We start from the raw sequence: 18,720 nt of genomic DNA on the forward strand, positions 1-18,720 counted from the left end.
TAGGAGAGGTTTTAAATATTACGTATTTCTGTTAACAGCTGAGATGGTTCATTCGTTATTTCCTTAAGAATGTGAATACAATCTAGTCTTGATGATTTAATGAGTTGTTCCACCTCTTCTTTCAACTTGAAAAGAACAGCCCTAGGGAAGGTACTTTCCCATTATGCTTGTTCCAAAGACCAACGCAAAGAAATATTTTTGCTTCTCTGTAATCTATTCTCTGATTGCTGCTTTTCCCTCCACTCCCTGTCTCAGCAGTCTAGTGAATCCACTGCTTCTCCTACAGGCTTCAGATTCCTGATGTACTTAAAAATGTCTAATCATTATATTTATACCTTTTATTACTTCTTCAGGCCCATCATTCCTCTTGCTCTCAGTGCTGCATCTTACCTGTCAGAGTTTGTGTTTTGTTTTAATTTAACAAGGGCTGAATCTTACATTTTTCAGATACTACTAAGGTGCCAAGTGCACTTTTGTACCTTACTATTTATCCATATTTTTCCCCTACAGACAAAACAGCGTTGCTCAATTTTTTTTCAGTGCTATGCCTAACTTCTGTGATGCGAAGGAGGTTTTCTTAATTAGCTGTCATACTACATCTGTGGGGATTAGTGTTCTAGCCCTTTCCTTTCAGATTATTGATAACATCCTGAATTCTTTAAAATCTCCTTTATTTCCTATCTAGTAATACCATGTGCTCTGGCACTGTGACAGTCTATGTATAGTCAATCAGAAAATTTAATGGGAAGACTAAACCAGCTGCAAACAGGACTCCACAGCCGTGTCTACATGTGCACGCTACTTCGAAGTAGCGGCACTAACTTCGAGACAGCGCCCGTCACGGCTACACGTGTTGGGCGCTATTTCGATGTTAACATCGACGTTAGGCGGCGAGACGTCGAAGCCGCTAACCCCATGAGGGGATGGGAATAGCGCCCTACTTCGACGTTCAACGTAGAAGTAGGGACCGTGTAGTCGTTGCGCGTCCTGCAACTTCGAAATAGTGGGGTCCGCCATGGCGGCCATCAGCTGAGGGGTTGAGAGACGCTCTCTCTCCAGCCCCTGCGGGGCTCTATGGTCACCGTGGGCAGCAGCCCTTAGCCCAGGGCTTCTGGCTGCTGCTGCGGCAGCTGGGGATCCATGCTGCAGGCACAGGGTCTGCAACCAGTTGTCGGCTCTGTGGATCTTGTGTTGTTTAGTGCAACTGTGTCTGGGAGGGGCCCTTTAAGGGAGCGGCTTGCTGTTGAGTCCGCCCTGTGACCCTGTCTGCAGCTGTGCCTGGCACCCTTATTTCGATGTGTGCTACTTTGGCGTGTAGACGTTCCCTCGCAGCGCCTATTTCGATGTGGTGCTGCGCAACGTTGAACGTCGAAGTAGGGCCCTATTCCCATCCCCTCATAGGGTTAGCGACTTCGACGTCTCGCCGCCTAACGTCGATGTTAACTTCGAAATAGCGCCCAACACGTGTAGCCGTGACGGGTGCTATTTCGAAGTTAGTGCCGCTACTTCGAAGAAGCGTGCACGTGTAGACACGGCTACGGTGAGCTGCACAAGGTTACTCTACATAAGCTAGCCAGAATCTAGCTAGAACAGATAACAACAGTAGCGAGGGCTGGGAAACATAAGCTAGCAAGTCAAATATCTATCCGATGTTTGTGCCAGATTTGTATGAGGAACTTGCAAAACTTCCCTGAAGTAATGAGGCTGTGCAAAGTGAAGACAAATAATTTCTCTAAATTCTAATGAAGAGCAAACATTTCTCACCCTTCTCAGACAATCTGAGCTACCAAATGCTACTAAGAGAAGCAAAAAACAACACCAAACACATACATACCACTTTACAATATCCAATAGTACGAAGTGCTTTCCAAAGGTGGCCATTGTACTTCCATTTTCCAGAGGAGAAAACTAAGACCCAGAAAGGTTAAGACAAAACATTTTCCTAACTGCCCATTGATTTGGATGTCTCCATTTTTGATTGTTCAGTTTGAAACATTCCGGGCCCAATTTTCAGAAGCGCTGAATTCCGTAATTTCAAATTAAGTCAATAGAATTTGTAGGCACTTAGCCCTTCCCAAAAAAAGAAAAGAAAATCAGGCCCAACGCGTTTGCAGTTAAACACCCAAAATGGAGGCACCCAAAAGCTACTTTTGACATTTCTCGTCTAAATGCTTTGACACAGTCAGTTGCAGAACTCAAAACAGAAACTAGGTATCTCAGGCCCCATGCCCAACACAGATCCTTCAGGGTGCCATTCTGGAGGAAACAGAAGTGTGTCCACACCATTGCCTCTAAACCACTCTAAAGCATGTATTTGACAAGCACATCGCAATTTGAGCAATTAGACTGCATTGCGCCACGTTGACAATAGACCACTATTTGAGCCCTGCCTAAAAGGAAACATGAATTCCTAATCCCAAATGAGACTTTAAAAAACAGCTGCAAACTTGATCTTCAGAATAGCAAAGCTAAGATGCACAGGTATCAAGAAGCATGGAGAGACTCTGAGGCTCACATAATGCAGATTCCTGTGGTGAATGAATATAAGCTAGCTCAAGCTTTTAGGATAGGGCATTATACGTGCCTTACAAATCCTACAGCTGTTCTCCTTTCTTGCATTCTTATTCCTGTATCAGGAAGTCATCACTGATCTAGTCAAATGGACTTTTACTGTAGAAGGCAAATACTTGTGGGCAGGGTCTTTTTTTCTGCTGCTGTTCTTTGTTTGTACAATGCCTAGCATAACAGGGGAACCAGTCCATGAATGGTCTCCTATGTGCTACCACAATTCAAATAATAATAAAATAATAATAATAACTATACTGGGCAAAGAGTTCAAATGCTGTTTCATTCATGATGTCCTAAACGACAAACTTTCTTTCAGAAAATGGGGTTTTTCTCATCTTGTCTAGGTTTCTTCAGTTAGAAACTGGCCTTGGAAAGCAATTGCCTTTTAAGTGAGTACCTCTTCAGGACTATGTCCACTGACCTTAATCAAGTCTCCCACCTCTCTTTTCGTATTTACTCAGTCATCCCATAAGCTGAAATCTGACTGAAAGCAGCATTGTTAAAATTCTAACAAGGTTCTTTATTAATTCTTTTTATTTTAATAATAGCATACCAAAGTCCTACTCTTAAAATCCAGTAAGTGCCTAAAGAAAGTTTGACTAATAAGGTAGATACACCATTTTGTGGAAAATCAATATGAAAGTTATTTTAGCAGTGCTTTAAAAGCAAACTCTATTTTAAAATGTTACCACAGAGCCCATCTGTGCCAACTACTTCATAGTTTGCAGTTTAAAATAAAACACTGCAGAGATACCCATTTGAATAAAAATGTATTAACAGCACAGTTTCACAACTGTGGTGAGCCTAATCTGGGATGCTTATTTGGTGTTTACTCAGGAAAAGCTCACCTCGATTAAAAGAGAAACTGAGAAAGGACCCCAGGATTTGACCCAGAAGAATACGAAGCTACAACTCTGCCATTATTAAAAAGCAGTTTAGTCTAGGGGATAGTATCCAGGACTGGACAGGGGGAGATCTGCGTTCTACTCCAAGCTCTACCACAATATCACCTCTGATGCTTTGAGGTTGTAAGATCTAGGGCAACCTCCTACTGATAACAATCATTACTATGTGATCTGAGGAGTGGGAACCAAAGCCTGAGTATCCCTGAACCCCATTGCCCTAGATGGAGGGGGACCCCAAACTCCGCCATCCCAGCTGGAGGCCGGAAGCCTTTGGACTTTGATTCCAGGTGATAGGGCTCTGGTCATGGGCTCTAGGAAGTCTAAAGCCAGCACTGGCAACCCCCCGTTGTGACCTACTCAGGTTGAGAACAGCTAGGTTGGGGGATGGATTCTTATTACAGGTTGAACCTCTGTCGTCCAGCACCAGTGGGACCCAACCAATGCCAGACAAGAGAATTTGCTGGACGATTAAAGGTCAATATTTTCTCGCACATTACCAACACTTTTACTGCTTACTGGGCTCTTAGAAGTAATTTAAGGGTAAATTACTGCTAAATAACAGCACAGAACACTGAGAGCCAGGACTGGTGGCTGTAGGCAAACTTGATGGACCCCAGAATACTTGGCCACACTCAAGATAAGTGGTCAACCAGCAAACTTAAAACCACGCCAGATTACGGAGCTTGCAGGACATGAATTCCGGATTAGAGAGGTTCAACCTGTAAGGATCTGTACCATTTAGCACAATGAAGGCCTGATCTCTGTTGCGGGGCTTACAGATAATTCATTATACTTGTGAAGTTAATCCTGGTGCTTACTAGCCAAATTCAGCCCTGGTGTAAAAACAAAAAAATGACCCATGATTTCTAAAATAAATCTACTATAAATTTGAGTGAGTGAGTCTGCCCAATAACTCCTCCTAAATGGTCAGAGCTAGAAACACCAGATTCACCATTGCTTCTCCTAAAACCATACAGAAAAGAGAACAGAGTCAACAGGCAGGTGAAAGGGGCTGGCTGGGGTGCAGCCCCTCACCCTGTCCAGGACTGCCCCAGCCCCAATCATACCCCCTCCCCAGGTGCCCTTTGGGGACAATGGGGATGGGGGCTGAAGCTCCCCCCAGTTGCTGCTTGTTCCCCTTTGTCAGGTAAACTGCACAATTTTCTGCATTTCTGATCTGACTGGGTAACACAGGGGGAAGATGAACCTGGACCTGGCCAAGCCAGGGGATATGTACCCCTCCTCCATCTGTGCCTGAAGAAGCTTCAGCAGCCATGGAGAGGTGCTTCTCACCTGGCCCCAAGCTGCTGCGGTGGTCCCCTTAGTTAAGTGGATTCAATGAGACCTTCAGGGCTCAGTGCAGTGAGACTTTACATACCATGGTGAACACTTATTCACTCAAGTAGTGTCTCTGACTTCAGTAGATTTACAAATTCATCAAGGGGAGTAAGGGCAGAACAACTCGACACAGAGATTAAACTGACAAAATATAACAAACAGTACCTATATCTTATGTAGTACTTTGCAACAGTAGAGCTCAAAGCAAGTTATCAAAACAGGTCCACATCATTATTCATAGGACTCAGCACACATAAGCCGTGTCTACACGTGCACGCTACTTCGAAGTAGTGGCACTAACTTCGAAATAGCGCCTGTCACGGCTACACGCGTCGGGCGCTATTTCGAAGTTAACTTTGACATTAAGCGGCGAGACGTCGAAGTCGCTAACCCCATGAGGGGATAGGAATAGTGCCCTACTTCGACGTTCAACGTCGAAGTAGGGACCGTGTAGTCGTTGCGCGTCCCGCAACTTCGAAATAGGGGGGTCCGCCATGGCGGCCATCAGCTGAGGGGTTGAGAGACGCTCTCTCTCCAGCCCCTGCGGGGCTCTATGGTCACCGTGGGCAGCAGCCCTTAGCCCAGGGCTTCTGGCTGCTGCTGCGGCAGCTGGGGATCCATGCTGCAGGCACAGGGTCTGCAACCAGTTGTCAGCTCTGTGGATCTTGTGTTGTTTAGTGCAACTGTGTCTGGGAGGGGCCCTTTAAGGGAGCGGCTTGCTGTTGAGTCCGCCCTGTGACCCTGTCTGCAGCTGTGCCTGGCACCCTTATTTCGATGTGTGCTACTTTGGCGTGTAGACGTTCCCTCGCAGCGCCTATTTCGATGTGGTGCTGCGCAACGTCGAAGTTGAACATCGACATTGCCAGCCCTGGAGGACGTGTAGATGCTACTCATCGAAATAGCCTATTTCAATGTTGTTATATCGAAATAAGCTATTTCGATGTAGGCTTCACGTGTAGACGTAGCCATAGTAGGTAGTGAAACACTAGTCTCCCCCATTTACAGATGAGGAACTGAGGCACAGAAAGACCAAGATCACAGGTGAAATCTATAAGGAATTAAACCTAAATCTGAGGTGAACAGAGAAATGAAGAGACTTGACCTAGGTCACAAATTTCAGAGAAACTTTTCAAAGAGAGAAGAATAAAATATATAGGAAACCTAACGGATTCTCCAGACAAAGCTTTCAAAAAAGTTTCAGCCTATTCAGCCGATTCCACATCATTAAAAAAAGTCATCTTAATAGGAAAAAAACACAACCTGAAAAGAATGCTGTCTGCACTGACTAAAGAGCAGTGCTTAACTAATATACATAAAATGATACAGCAAAGCCTACAAATGCAGAGGTACAGGAGAGACTGTGGAATGTACAGGAGAGACTGTGGAATATTCTTCCAGCCTATCCAGGCTTTCATTATTAGGTATTTCTATTTCAGCATTTAATTGAAACATTTAAAGGTTTATTTATCATTGCAACAAAAATATCAGAAGTTTCTTTTGATCTGTATCTTATGTTTGCATTCACTCTAAATGCAGGAAGAAGCATTGCTATAAACAAATGGATGCAAACTCAGATTTTTAAACTCCAGTGGCTGTTTTTGTGATTCTATGGAGCACCATCAGAAGAAATGTTCAGAAGTGGCCTTTTATTAGAGGTGCCTTCAGTTTGGCACCTTGTCCTCTTCTCCCTCAATGACACAAAAGCTGTTGTCTAAGAACAACATAAAACTGAATTAAAACAAGAAGTCCAAAAGGATCTAGAAAACACTGTGTAAACAATTAGTAATCTCCAATTATGGCTCAGACATCTACTCCAGCCACTTCCAGAAACAAGAGGAACTGAACATGAACATCCCAAATATTTAAGCACTTTCTTGTGGTGTAGTGAACTGTCCTTTATTAATACATGCCCTAGTCTTCAACCTATCAGATATAATCTGCAGCTCATTAGTTTTTGCACACAGCTTTAACGTCTTTTTCCAAAGAAACTGATACAGGTTGAACTTCTCTAGTCCAGCACCGTTGGGACAGGACTGGTGCCAAACAAGAGGTCAGTATTGTCTAGCAATATTACCAACACTTCCATTGCTTACTGGACTCTTAGAAGACTTTAGGGCAAATTACAGTTAAATACCGTACACTGAGAACCAGGACTGGTGGCTGTAAACAAGCTTTGTGGGACTACAGGAAACTTGGCTGCATGAAAGGTAAGTGGTCGTCCAGCTAACTAAAATCATGCGAGGCGAGAGTTCCCAAATACAGAGGTTCAACCTGTGTAAGAACTACCAAGTTCTATGTGGAGACAAGGGTTGTGTCTAGACTGCTGGGAACTGTTGGCAAAAGATATGCAAATTGCACACCTCATATCTTTTGCCAACAGTTCTGTTGGGAGAGGCTCTTCCACGTTTGGTTCATCCACATTGGGCTGAATGTCAGAACCACCCTCTCAGTCAAGACATTCCTTCTGCCTTGTGGAATCAGGTGAACAGGAAAGCTGACAGAATGCTTCCAACTGGCAGATCTTTCCTGAGAGATCTGCAGTCTGCATGTGTGATCTGTCCAGACTGCCTGCAGTCTAGATATAGCCAAGTAGATTGAAAGAAGATTCCAAAGCCTGAATGGCTGTTAAGATTAAATATAATGATGTACTAAGGAACAGAGTGAGTAGCATGAAAAGTCTCCAAGTAAGCTACAATGAAAAGTGGTTCTGAAAATAGTGAGAACACAAAACAAGGAAAGCTCTTCATTTAACCCTATCATTTTTATGTCCTGTGGAATCAGGAAGTATATGCTTTCCTACGCACTCTCCATCTTTTCTCAACCACCTGTTAGAAGGCAATTTTATGGAGAGGAACAGAGCACAAAGCAATCAAATATGCTATTTTAAATACAGCCCAGTAGAATTAGGAATAGTTTTTAGAAAATAAAAAGATATTGATTATGCAAAGTGAGTGTGGGTGCTGTTTAATAAGAGGCAAATTACATACATGGCAAGTTTACCTTATGCAAAAAATACCTTACTTTTGTTATTCTCAGGAATGGCACACATCCCACTTAATTTACTTCTTCCACTGCTCCTATTAGTAATGGGTGCCTCCGCCTTTTTTCCCCTTCTTCCTTCCCTCCCACCCGACTTTGCAATATTAACCCTGGATTCGAACTGTCTAGTCCAGTGTGAAACCCTGATGAAGTGGGTCGTACCCACAAAAACTCGTTACCTAATAAATAAATGTGTTCAGCTTTAATGTGCTACAGGACTTACAGGACAACTTGTTTTCCATGAAAAAACAGACAACATAAAAAATACTGCTAAAAGAGCCATTCATCTATTGCAACTATAAATTAAAGTTTAAACTCGCCTATGCACAAAGTTTAAAAAAAAACAAAACAAACACTCACAGTGTTCAGCCAATGGAATTATGGATAAGTGAAGAAATTAAAATTTTATTAGCAACAGTGTAGCCCCACTCCTATAAAAAGGGCATTTTATGGATATGTATATACTGCAATTGTGGCGTGTGATCACAGCTCATGTAGACATATATGAGCTACCTTTAATTTAGCTAGCTTGGCTTCCAGAGCAAAGAAGCCACGGCTGCATGTGTTTCAGTGAATGCTTACCCTGTGTGTGACTTATCCAGGGTTCCAGGTACACTTGTACAGCCTGCATTGAAGCATTGAAGTTTCACTGCTCCAGGCCCTGAGTTACCTTAGGTTTGTCTACTCCTGTGAACTACCATACAAAATGACTGCAGAGTAGACATACGGTCTTTGTTTACTCAGTGCACACACAAGACTGAACAGATGAGGGAGTTATTTGCCGAGGGCCAGACTGAACTTTCTGGTCCCAGTGGTCAGCAATTATTTACCTGGGTGGTCCCATGGGCATGAATGGACACTGCTGGGAGCGGTCAGGGCTCCCCAGTATGAGCAAGGGGTTCACAGTATGATCCAGAGGGAATGCTTACAACTAATCACTAGAGCTAGCCTGAGTCAGCTGACTTGGGTGCACACTTTGGCTTGTTTATCTGTGCTGTAGATGTTCAGGCTCAGGTTGGAATGCAAGCCTTGGGACCAGGGTCACTGTAACTTTTTCTACTGATGGACAGAATAAATTTTGTTGTGTGCACCGGGTCATGTGTAGATGTGCACCACCAAAAACATGTTGCCACCTATGAGTGCTCTGCTAGTCAGCTGGTGGAACCTGAATCTCTTCTAGGCAGCTGTCCAAGCACTCAGCTTACAGGGAACATTGCTTAGGATCCTGCAAGGGGGGAATGAGGTTGCAGCCCAAGCATCTTCACAGCAATTAAGCAGCCTTGTAGCCCAAGCCTTGCGAGTGTGAATTAACTGACACAGGCTAGCCACAAGTGTGCGAATGCTTTGCAGACATACCCTGAGCAGCTTTGCCACTGAAAAGCTGATTGCCTGTGGGAACATCTCTTAGGATTAGTGGAATTTGCTTAAGGACCTAAGCATATTAGGTAGATAACTCCCACTGATATCAGCTCAAAGCATTTAAATGCATGCTCAAGCCCACACCTACTCAGCAAAGCACTTAAACATATGTTTAACTTAATTCATTTAAGTCCCGCTGAAGTCAACGATTAAGCACATGCCTAAAGTTCAGGATGCTTTGCTGAATAGGGATGGCCTGCTGCATCACAGCATCCAAAAGGAACAGTGTGTGTTACCAGCAACATACACTGTCTAACCACTTCCCGCTACCCAATTTATCATGATCCCTTGGGGCTACAAAACATCACCAAACACAAGCACTGCACACCCACCTACCCAACTCCATGCCCTGCTTCCCTTACCATTATGCAGAGCAAAACAAATGTAACCTTTGATAAGTAATGTCAAGACAGAGAAGTGCACAAACAACAGATGTCTTTATAACAAGTTTATTCTGTAAATTACCAAGAATTCACACTTACCCAGAAGAAGAAATTAAACACAAACAAGAGATACTTCAGATAAACAGTTATCCAATCATCTTGCTCGGCTTTGTTGAACTGAGACATTGTTGGAGTTCCTAGGAAAAATAATAATAGATAGGTACATATACTTCTTATATTTTCAAAAAGATTATGCCTCTCTAAAAAACAAAACAAAACAAAACATACCAACCAACCAACCACCTATGAGGCTCTGCCTTTTGTTCCACAACAGAAATTAAAGTGACTTAAAATAGCAGCTTGAGGCCCCAGAGATTACGGTATCAAATAGTCTCAATTTGCAAATTTAAAAAGGTATTTTTCTAACTCACACTTACTTCTAACATCAGGCTGGATTCTTTTTATTTTTTATTCCTTTTTGTCATCTTCATCAGTAAGGCCGTTTCCACACAGGCCACTTCCGAATGGCATGCTAGTACATGGAAAGATGCTAATGAGGCGTGGATGCAAATTCCCTGTGCCTCATTAGCATAACGTCTCATGATTTGGAGTCCGGAAGACCTTTCTTCCGGACTCCAAAATGCTGTGTAGAAGTGCAGCTGATGGGGGCGCTTCTGGAAGGAAGTCCTTCTTCCGGCAGCCCCTTCTTCCTGAAAATTTTTGGGAAGAAGGGGCCTCCTGGAAGCCCCCCTGGGCCGCGCTTCTACATGGCGTTTTGGAGTCCGGAAGAATGGTCTTCCGGACTCCAAATCACGTGACGTTATGCTAATGAGGCATGGGGAATTTGCATCAGCGCCTCATTAGCATATTTCACTCCCTGTATTAGCATGCCATTTCCAAAGGAAGTAGCCTGTGTAGAAACGGCCTAGCAGTAAAGAATCTGCAAGCAAAGCTTCAGTGACTCCCTTTCTCCTCAGCAACATACGTAAAGCCCGCACTGGTTTAAAATGACTGTTAATACCTTATATCTAGTTGTCTGACTCTCCTTTATCCAAAAATCATAGGCATCTGAATCTGCAGCATGGCCCCCCATGCAACAGAGATAACGACTTGTTTATACTGCTCTATATATTATACATGGAAATGGAAGTACAATGTTTATATTCCAGTTGATTTGTTTTATAATTAGATGATAAAAATAAGTGAGCATTCTGTGACACTTAGATTTTTATTTCTGTTTTTGTAAGCAAGTAGTTTTTATGTGAGGTGAAACTTGGAAGTAGGCAAGAAACATCAGACTCCTGAAAGAGGTTCAGTAGACTGGAAAGCTTGAGAGCCACTAGGTTAGGTAATACACAATTAAAATGGATAAGGGGCTGATTAGTAGGTAGAAACAGAATGGGAATTAAAGATCAAAATCTTTGCAGTATTTGGTGAGGCAGAGCATCACAGGGTTCTGTATTGGCAAAGATACTGCCACCTGACCAACAGGAAGTAGTCTTGTTTTTTTTATTAATATTTCAAATAAATAATATCCAGATTATATCAAAATAGAGGAAATGGTTAGGTTTTAGAGGGATGGATTAGGCAAACAGACTCATCAATGGAATATGAAATTTAATATAGAATGTTGTCGTTAGGTAGAAATAATGCCCAAAGTAAGTACAGTTTTACATTAAATCACATGAATTGAGGCAGAGAAAAATGCCCTGGATGTATTGGTAAACTCAAACATTACATTTTTGATTGACTGGATAAAGTAGTAGTAACGAAAGCAATATTATATAAATTCAAGGATATTGTGCTATCACTGATAGTATGTCATTTTACAGAGCTCTGATTAGATTGTATTTCAAACACAGTGTCCATTTCTAGCCATCAGAGCAGAAGCTAGTAAAAAAAAGGCCAAATAACTTAGTAAGTGGAGTGGAGTGGATGGATTTTCAGATAAAACGAGATTGAAAAAAGGGGAGTGGATAGTTTGTCTTGAGCAAGGATGGGATTAAAGTAATTAAAATATTATAAAACTGAATCTCATGATCTGGGGATACTGAAGAAAACCGAAATAGAGGAAACACCTGTTTAAATGAAGAGGCATTGTAGGTAAGCAGAAATTAAAGTCGTACATTAAAAGAACAGTTGCAATGAACATCCTACTGAGGTAGTGGGTAAAGTATTTAAGCAAAAATTGGATGACTATCTGGAATTTGATAATCACTTTCAAAATAGAACTTACGTAAAAATTGCACCTTCCTACTCAACAGATCTGCTCTGTGTGTATTCAGAGTCACCTCTATTTACATGGAACATAAAAATAAGTTTTTACAACTTTTGATTCTTGTTCTCCCTGCAGAGCCCACTCAGTTCAGAAAGGGAGTTAGATTCTTTTCCTTCCTGTGCATTAAAGTTGTTGAGTAAGTTTCAACCAATTACACACATTAAAACTGAGGCTACTGGGTAAAATGCCATGGACTGAACTATGCAAGAAGTCAGAAAAGATTATCACAATGGTTCCTTCTGGCTTTAAATTTTATAGGTGAATCCTGGCCCTACTGAAGTCAATTATTTTTGGCACTGACTTCAGTGGGGCCAAAACTGCATGTTATGAATCTCCAAAACTCCTTTAAGACATGTGCATAGGCGTCAAAAACAGAGAAACAACTGAAGACAGTGGAGTTGCATAGGTGTAACTGACAGTTGAATTTGACCTACAAAACTTTTATTTACTGGTGATAGTTGGGAAATAACCTAAACTTAGTCTCAGCACATAGGCTGAGGAACTAAGGCTGAGTGGGCAGGGCTGAGAGTCAAATCCTCCCACAACCACCAACCAATAGTTTACAGATGGGAAACCTGGATTTAGAAAATTGCAATGGTTATAGTCACACATCAGAACCAGGATAAGAACTCAGTCTTAACTGGTCAGGTTTGCTTCTATTTGTCTTCAAAAAGCACTTCCAATTGCTAAGATTTGAAACTGTATTACAGAATGAGCTAATTTAGATCATTACTTAGATTGTAAATTATTTTGGGGCAGCCACTTGTTTTTTCTGCTTTGTATTTGTACAGCATCAATTACAATGAAGTCCTGCTCTGCGAACGAGGTTTCCAGGGACTAACACAATACAAATACGTTCTCAAATAACAGTATCCTTTATAGTTTCTTCCCTTTCTATATTATTGCAGGGGAGATTCTAAAAAGTTCCTAACACACAGAAACAAAAACTGATCCTCTAATACAGTGGTCTTCATCTTGCGGCTCTGGAGCTGCATGTAACTCTTTAAGTACTTCTTTGTGGATACCAATGCTATAATTGCAAAGTAAAAAAAAACAAAAATAAAACAAAAATCTCCTGATTATTTATGAGAAACAGTGAACGTCTAAAACGCCAAAAATGAACAACTCATATCTAAATAGCAAACAATATGTGATCTCAAAATGTTGGATAACTCTCCCTACTGTCTTCCGGGGGCGGGGGGGAAGGCTCATCAGTTAAAGGAAGACAGTGGTACAAACACACACATAAAGTGTGAGAAAATAGAACATGTAAAAAGTTTGTGAACGTCCTGCAGTCAATATGTATCACATTACAAATCACTGTGTGTGCACTGTTCTTAAAATAGGGGTTACAAAAAGAATGGTTTGATCTTATTTATTAAGGACAGTCTCATATACACATGTATTGTGGCTCTTGAATTATTGAGTTTTTACCATATTGGAAAAAAATGGCTCTTGCAATTTTGGTTGCTGACCCCTGCTCTAGTAAAATTAACCCAATCCCTTTTCTTTTTATAATTAAGTGCTTGAATAGTCCAATTGATCTATGGCAATTGAAAATTAAAATCTTTGGTTATTATTGAAGCTGCTAATGACATCCTTTATCATTTCTGAAAATGCTTCATTACCCTTATCTGGACGTAAATATTTCCTATAAAGACATTTCAATGCCTTAGGTACATCAATCTAAACTGATTAAACAGTCCTATCACTTGTAAATCTTTTGCTAACTTTGATGTTTCTCACTTCATGGCCATGTTTTTTGAACGTTAACAATAACAACAAAATGAGACAACCCAAACTGCTCTTTCCTAGCCACTCTAAATGCTGCAAAAATCTAAGTTTGTTAAGTTCTGAGATATCCTAGACACCCGCCCGCTGCCCAAATTCTTCATAAAAGAGAAAACACGCTATTAACAGTGATTCTTTTCTGAAGAGGAATTGTCTAACAAAATGTATTATTTTGCTTAGTTTCCATCTGGAAACAGTAGTAGAGTAAGCCAACAAATTCGGGAATTTTAGTGCTGGGGAGGAAGGTCCTCGTAATATGTAATGCATGGCATTCAAGAATTACATTCCATCTTACCTCACTGCACATCTAGACAAGCCCTTAGCTTGAAAAGGAAGTAAAATCACATTGATTATTTGACTCTGTAAAAAGCTGCCTTCTCTCGGAGAGTCACGTATAGGATGAAATTCACCCCTCTGCATAGGCTTATACATAAAACATATACAGTAAACCCTCGAGAAGCACGATTTTGATTTCCGCTTAACTCTCAGTAATGCAAGTTAAATGCAAATCGAAACTACCTCCCAACTCTAGCCCCTGGCTCCCCCAGCTCGGGAGCCTGGCGGGCACACAGCTGCTTGCGGCACAGTTTCTCTCAGCTTGGAGAAACCATGCTTCAAGCAACTGTGCACCCTGTGAGCTGGGAGAAGCCGGGGGCCATGTGGCTGCCCGTGCACCCCCACACTTTCCCCAGCTAGGGGAAGCCGGCAGCTGGAGCTGTACAGGTATATTTAGGAAAGACTTGAAGTTTTTCCAGAGTGACAGTCATGAATCTGCTCAAAGACCATGAAGAATATAAAATAAAAGGTAATTTGAGACAAATATTTTTGGACTGGCACAGAATTGGTTTCCAAACACTAACTTTAATTTCTTGGCTTGCTTCTAGCAACACCATCTCTAAAAAAGCCCTTCTAATCCAGAACAAAAATAGTCACAAAAGGAATACCTATCAAGTAGACTGGAACTTGTGTTACATATTCAGGACTTAGACTTTAAGGACAGAAGCGACTATCATTATCAATCATCACCATCATCACCATCATTTAATCTGACCTCTTTCACATTTGCAGACCACAGAACATCATGCACTGACTCCTGCAATAGATCCCCAAACTCTGGCTGAGTTACTGAAGTCCTCAACTCACGATCTAAAGACTTTGCCATTTACTCTAGTTTAAACCTTCTGAATTTCCAAAACTCTGTGTTTAAAATGGCCAGTTCTGAGTACCACATTTCAGGAAAGACATGGACAAACTGGAAAAAGTCCAGAGGGTGAAAAAAAAAAAAAAAAAGACTAAAGTTCAAGAAAACATGACCAAGAGAGAAGATTGAATGAATTGCATTTGTTTAGTTTGGAAAACAGAAGACGGAGAGACTTAGCAGTTTTCAAATATCTAAAAGATTGTTACAAGGAGAAGGATGACCAATTTTTCTTATTAACCTCTGAAGATATGACAAGAAGCAACGGTCTTAAATTATAGCAAGGGAAGTTTAGATGGACATTGGAAAAACAAAAAAATACCTTCCCATCAGGGTGAGTAAGCACTGGAATAAATTGCCTAGGGAGGTTGAGGAAACTCCACTGTTGGATATTTGTAAGAGAAGGTTAGATAAATACTTTCCAGAGGTGGTCTATATCAGTGTTTCTCAAATTTTTTAGACCACAGAACACCAAAACAATATCATGCAGAACTGCTATGAAAATTTTCTTCAAAAAATAAAATTAGATAAAAAATAAATAAATAAAAAGCCCATATACAGCAAAAACAAAAATGTAATTTAATCAGGTACCATAGCAATGAAGAAGTAACATTATATCTGCTTTTAATAACAGAAAATATATATCATTAGTGTAAGATATCAAAAAAGTGTTAGATGTTCATGGCTCACCTACAAGTTGCTCACAGAACACTAGTGTTCTGCGGAACATAAGCTATGTCTACAATACATTATAAAGTTGATTTTAAGGCAGCTAGCTCAATTTTACAGTGTCACTGTCTTCACAGTGAACGCCATTAGGTCAATTTTAGGGAGTGCTAAGGTAGATGTTATTACACTGACCATGCAAGTCGGCGTAGTGTCAAGTTTGAATTTAAAAGGTCAGATTAAATGACCTTTAGTGTGGAAATGGCATTTATTCAAATTGACTTTATTAGCCTCCAGAGGTGACCCGCATGTATCCCACAATGCCCAATGGTTGTGCACTCTGGCCACTTCCATCTCTATTGCTCTCCAGGTGTTCAGGAAGTAGGTAACAGGAAGTCTGTGAATTTGAATTCAGCACCAGGAAGCCCGGGAAATTTAAGTGGGTACCGGGAAGCCTGAATTCATTTCTTTCTAGCCATCACATCGTATCTACAGCCATCTTCTAGCCATCTTGCCACCATGAGTAGTCAGGCTTCTGATCTGAGTTCTCATGGTTGCAACAGAGCTCCAGCATGGTCCCATAATGAGATCATGGATCTCCTAGCTATTTGGGGAGAGGAGTCAGTGGTGGGCAGACTTCAAGTCTGCAAGTGAAATGCAGACATTTATGAAAAATATGCCATGTGGGATGATCACCAGGTGTTACTCTCAGGATGCTCAGCAGTGCTGGGTGAAAGAGAAAGAACGCCGGCAGGGCTATCATAAACTCCAGGAAGCCAACGGGTGATCCAGAAAGTCTCCCAAGATGTGCTGGTATTACAAACAACTGAACGCCATTCTTGGGAGGGACCCAACCATGGTGCCTAGTCTTAGCTGGGACTCTTCAGGAGGCCCTTCTTCGGAGTCCAGGGGGAGCCGAGAGGAGCCAAGCGTAGAGGAGGAAGAGGCCAGTAAATACGACAGGGACAATCAGCAGGGGCCTGATGAAGCTTATCCTGACAGCCCAGAGCTCTTCATCCTTGACCTCAAGCTGATCCCCTCTATTTTGACACCAGAACCACTGGGACCCAGCTGTTCTGGCAGTATTTTTTTTCTGGACTACTGAAAGTGGGCTGCAGCCATGTTTACATATAGGTTGTCTATGTGGAGCATATCCTTTGAAACTGCTACAAGCAGGTTGCAGGTCAGGTGTGGTGGATCTATGCCCCTCAAATCAGCGTGTTGATATTTCTGGGGATGGAGGGCTTATCCTTTTCAGAGAGCTCCAGCAAAGTCTCATCCACGTACTCTTGTATTTTTCCATGAGGTTTTTGGGCAGGCCTGATAGCACACCTTACCATGCCAGGCAACCAGATAGCAATCTGGTATCATGGCACCATGCAGCATTTAGGCAAATTTTCCACGGTTGTGTTCACACAGGATCAGCATCCTTTCTTTTTCTACTATCTCTTATTCTTAGAAGGGTGATGTCTTCTCTGGCAACCCAAAGAAGCACAGATTAGATTTTTTTGCAATGCTCCCTGCCTGCTTAAATTTCCTGGGACTGCATTTCTGAATCAGGTAGCTGGTGGGCTCTCCACCTCCCCACTTCCACACAACTGGTAGGCTGTCCTGACCTTCTCTCCTACCACCACACTGCTGGCTTGATTGGGAGAGGCCAAGAAACCATCTTTCCCCATCACAAAGTGGCTGGAAAACTTTTTCCCTGCCTTTCTTTGCACTTTACAGGGATCCTTTTGCACCCAATCAGCCATGCATCTGGAATTGAACCCTTCCCTCTAGCCACGCAGCTGCTGGGCTCTGCGGACCCTGCTTCTGGACACTGTCACGTCCAGTGTAGGCTTTCCTTGCTTTAAATCACCTTTTCTCTGCACAGGATTAATCCAGGGACTGCTGAGAGACCTTTTTCCCCAGCTTTTCCTTGCACTTTACAGGGACCTCTGGAATCAAACCCTTCTCCCAAGCCATCAGGCTGCTGGGTTCTGCAGACCCTGCTTCTGAACACCAGCCAGCTTTCCCTGCTTTAAACACCTCAAGCCCCATGCCTTCTGAAGCAGGCAATGCCTTACCATGTCCACAGTGAAATGGTCTGGATAAGTGATAGCTTATGCACTGCAGAGTTTGATCCACTGTCATCCCTAAAAAGCCAAAAGTGGCCTTGGGAAAAAAAAAGTTTCAGTGATTGTAAGACAGAGACCCATTCATTCTATATGTAAGTGCTTTGTGTGAATTGCATCACAATTTTGACCTTCAATTTTCAGCAGGCATCCTCAATGTGCTGCAATAAGTCTGTGCAAAAGATCCAAGCAGGACCTATACTTCAGCAGTTGGAGTGGGCTGACAGCAGAGCTGCTGCTAGCCAACGGACCACAGAGGAGTGGTGGCAGAGGGTGCTCGAGTATGGGAGAGAGGACTCAGTGGAGCTCAGGATGGCTGTCAGAGAGCAAAAACTCACATGCTGTGCTCCATGCTGGAACTGCAGGAATAAGTTTGTGAACTCCACTCTCTGATGCCTGGGCTCCCCTCCATATAGGTCACCCACCTCTCATCGCGGTCCCTGAAAAACAGTTTCCCACTCCACCCCACAACCTCTTCTCACTACAAAAGGTTATTCCACAAAACTTGACATCCCTTCTTTTTCCTGCAGCTTAACCCTCTCCCCCACAAATGAACGTTTTCTTTTTATGACAACCACAGTCTGATTTATTGGTTCACATGTGTGATGGGATGCACAAATCATTGCAGGGAGTGGGGTCAGTATCACAACAGCTAAATGCAGCAGAATCATTGGCTGCCCAATCATTCACTCAGCTGGAGAGGGCTGACAGCAGAGCTCCTGCTACCCAATGGTCCGCAGAGGACTTGCAGCAGAAGGACTTGGGTAGGGGTCGCCAAAGCCAATAGGGCTGGTGAGACCCTCGAGGGACTGACTAGAGTCCAGGATCTTGGGCTGGGTGGGTCGTCAGTGGGGCAGCCCAGTGCCAAATCTGGTATACTTTACGATGCATGCACCCTTGCTAAAAACACCTTACTCTTCCCCCCCAAAAAGACATACATTCTTTTTGTGACAATAACCCTCCATTTACATATCTTCTTTTTCCTGCACCTTAACCCTCTCCCCCAGCCCCTCAAATA

At 42.4% G+C, this 18,720-nt stretch overlaps 1 protein-coding gene across 4 annotated transcripts in view; it reads right to left on the reverse strand.

Annotated features, from left to right (window-relative positions):
- Positions 1 to 18,720, reverse strand: part of TSPAN11 (tetraspanin 11) — a 168,597-nt gene that overhangs the window by 134,464 nt on the left and 15,413 nt on the right. For all 4 annotated transcript variants that reach the window (XM_075002850.1, XM_075002822.1, XM_075002842.1 and 1 more), the window contains exon 2: positions 9,752 to 9,849. In XM_075002850.1, coding sequence (XP_074858951.1) covers positions 9,752 to 9,838 — 87 coding nt within the window. In that variant the 5' untranslated portion in view covers positions 9,839 to 9,849. The remainder of the gene's footprint in view (positions 1 to 9,751; positions 9,850 to 18,720) is intronic.

Source organism: Carettochelys insculpta, chromosome 1, assembly GCF_033958435.1.
Source record: "Carettochelys insculpta isolate YL-2023 chromosome 1, ASM3395843v1, whole genome shotgun sequence".
NCBI lineage: Eukaryota > Metazoa > Chordata > Testudines > Carettochelyidae > Carettochelys > Carettochelys insculpta.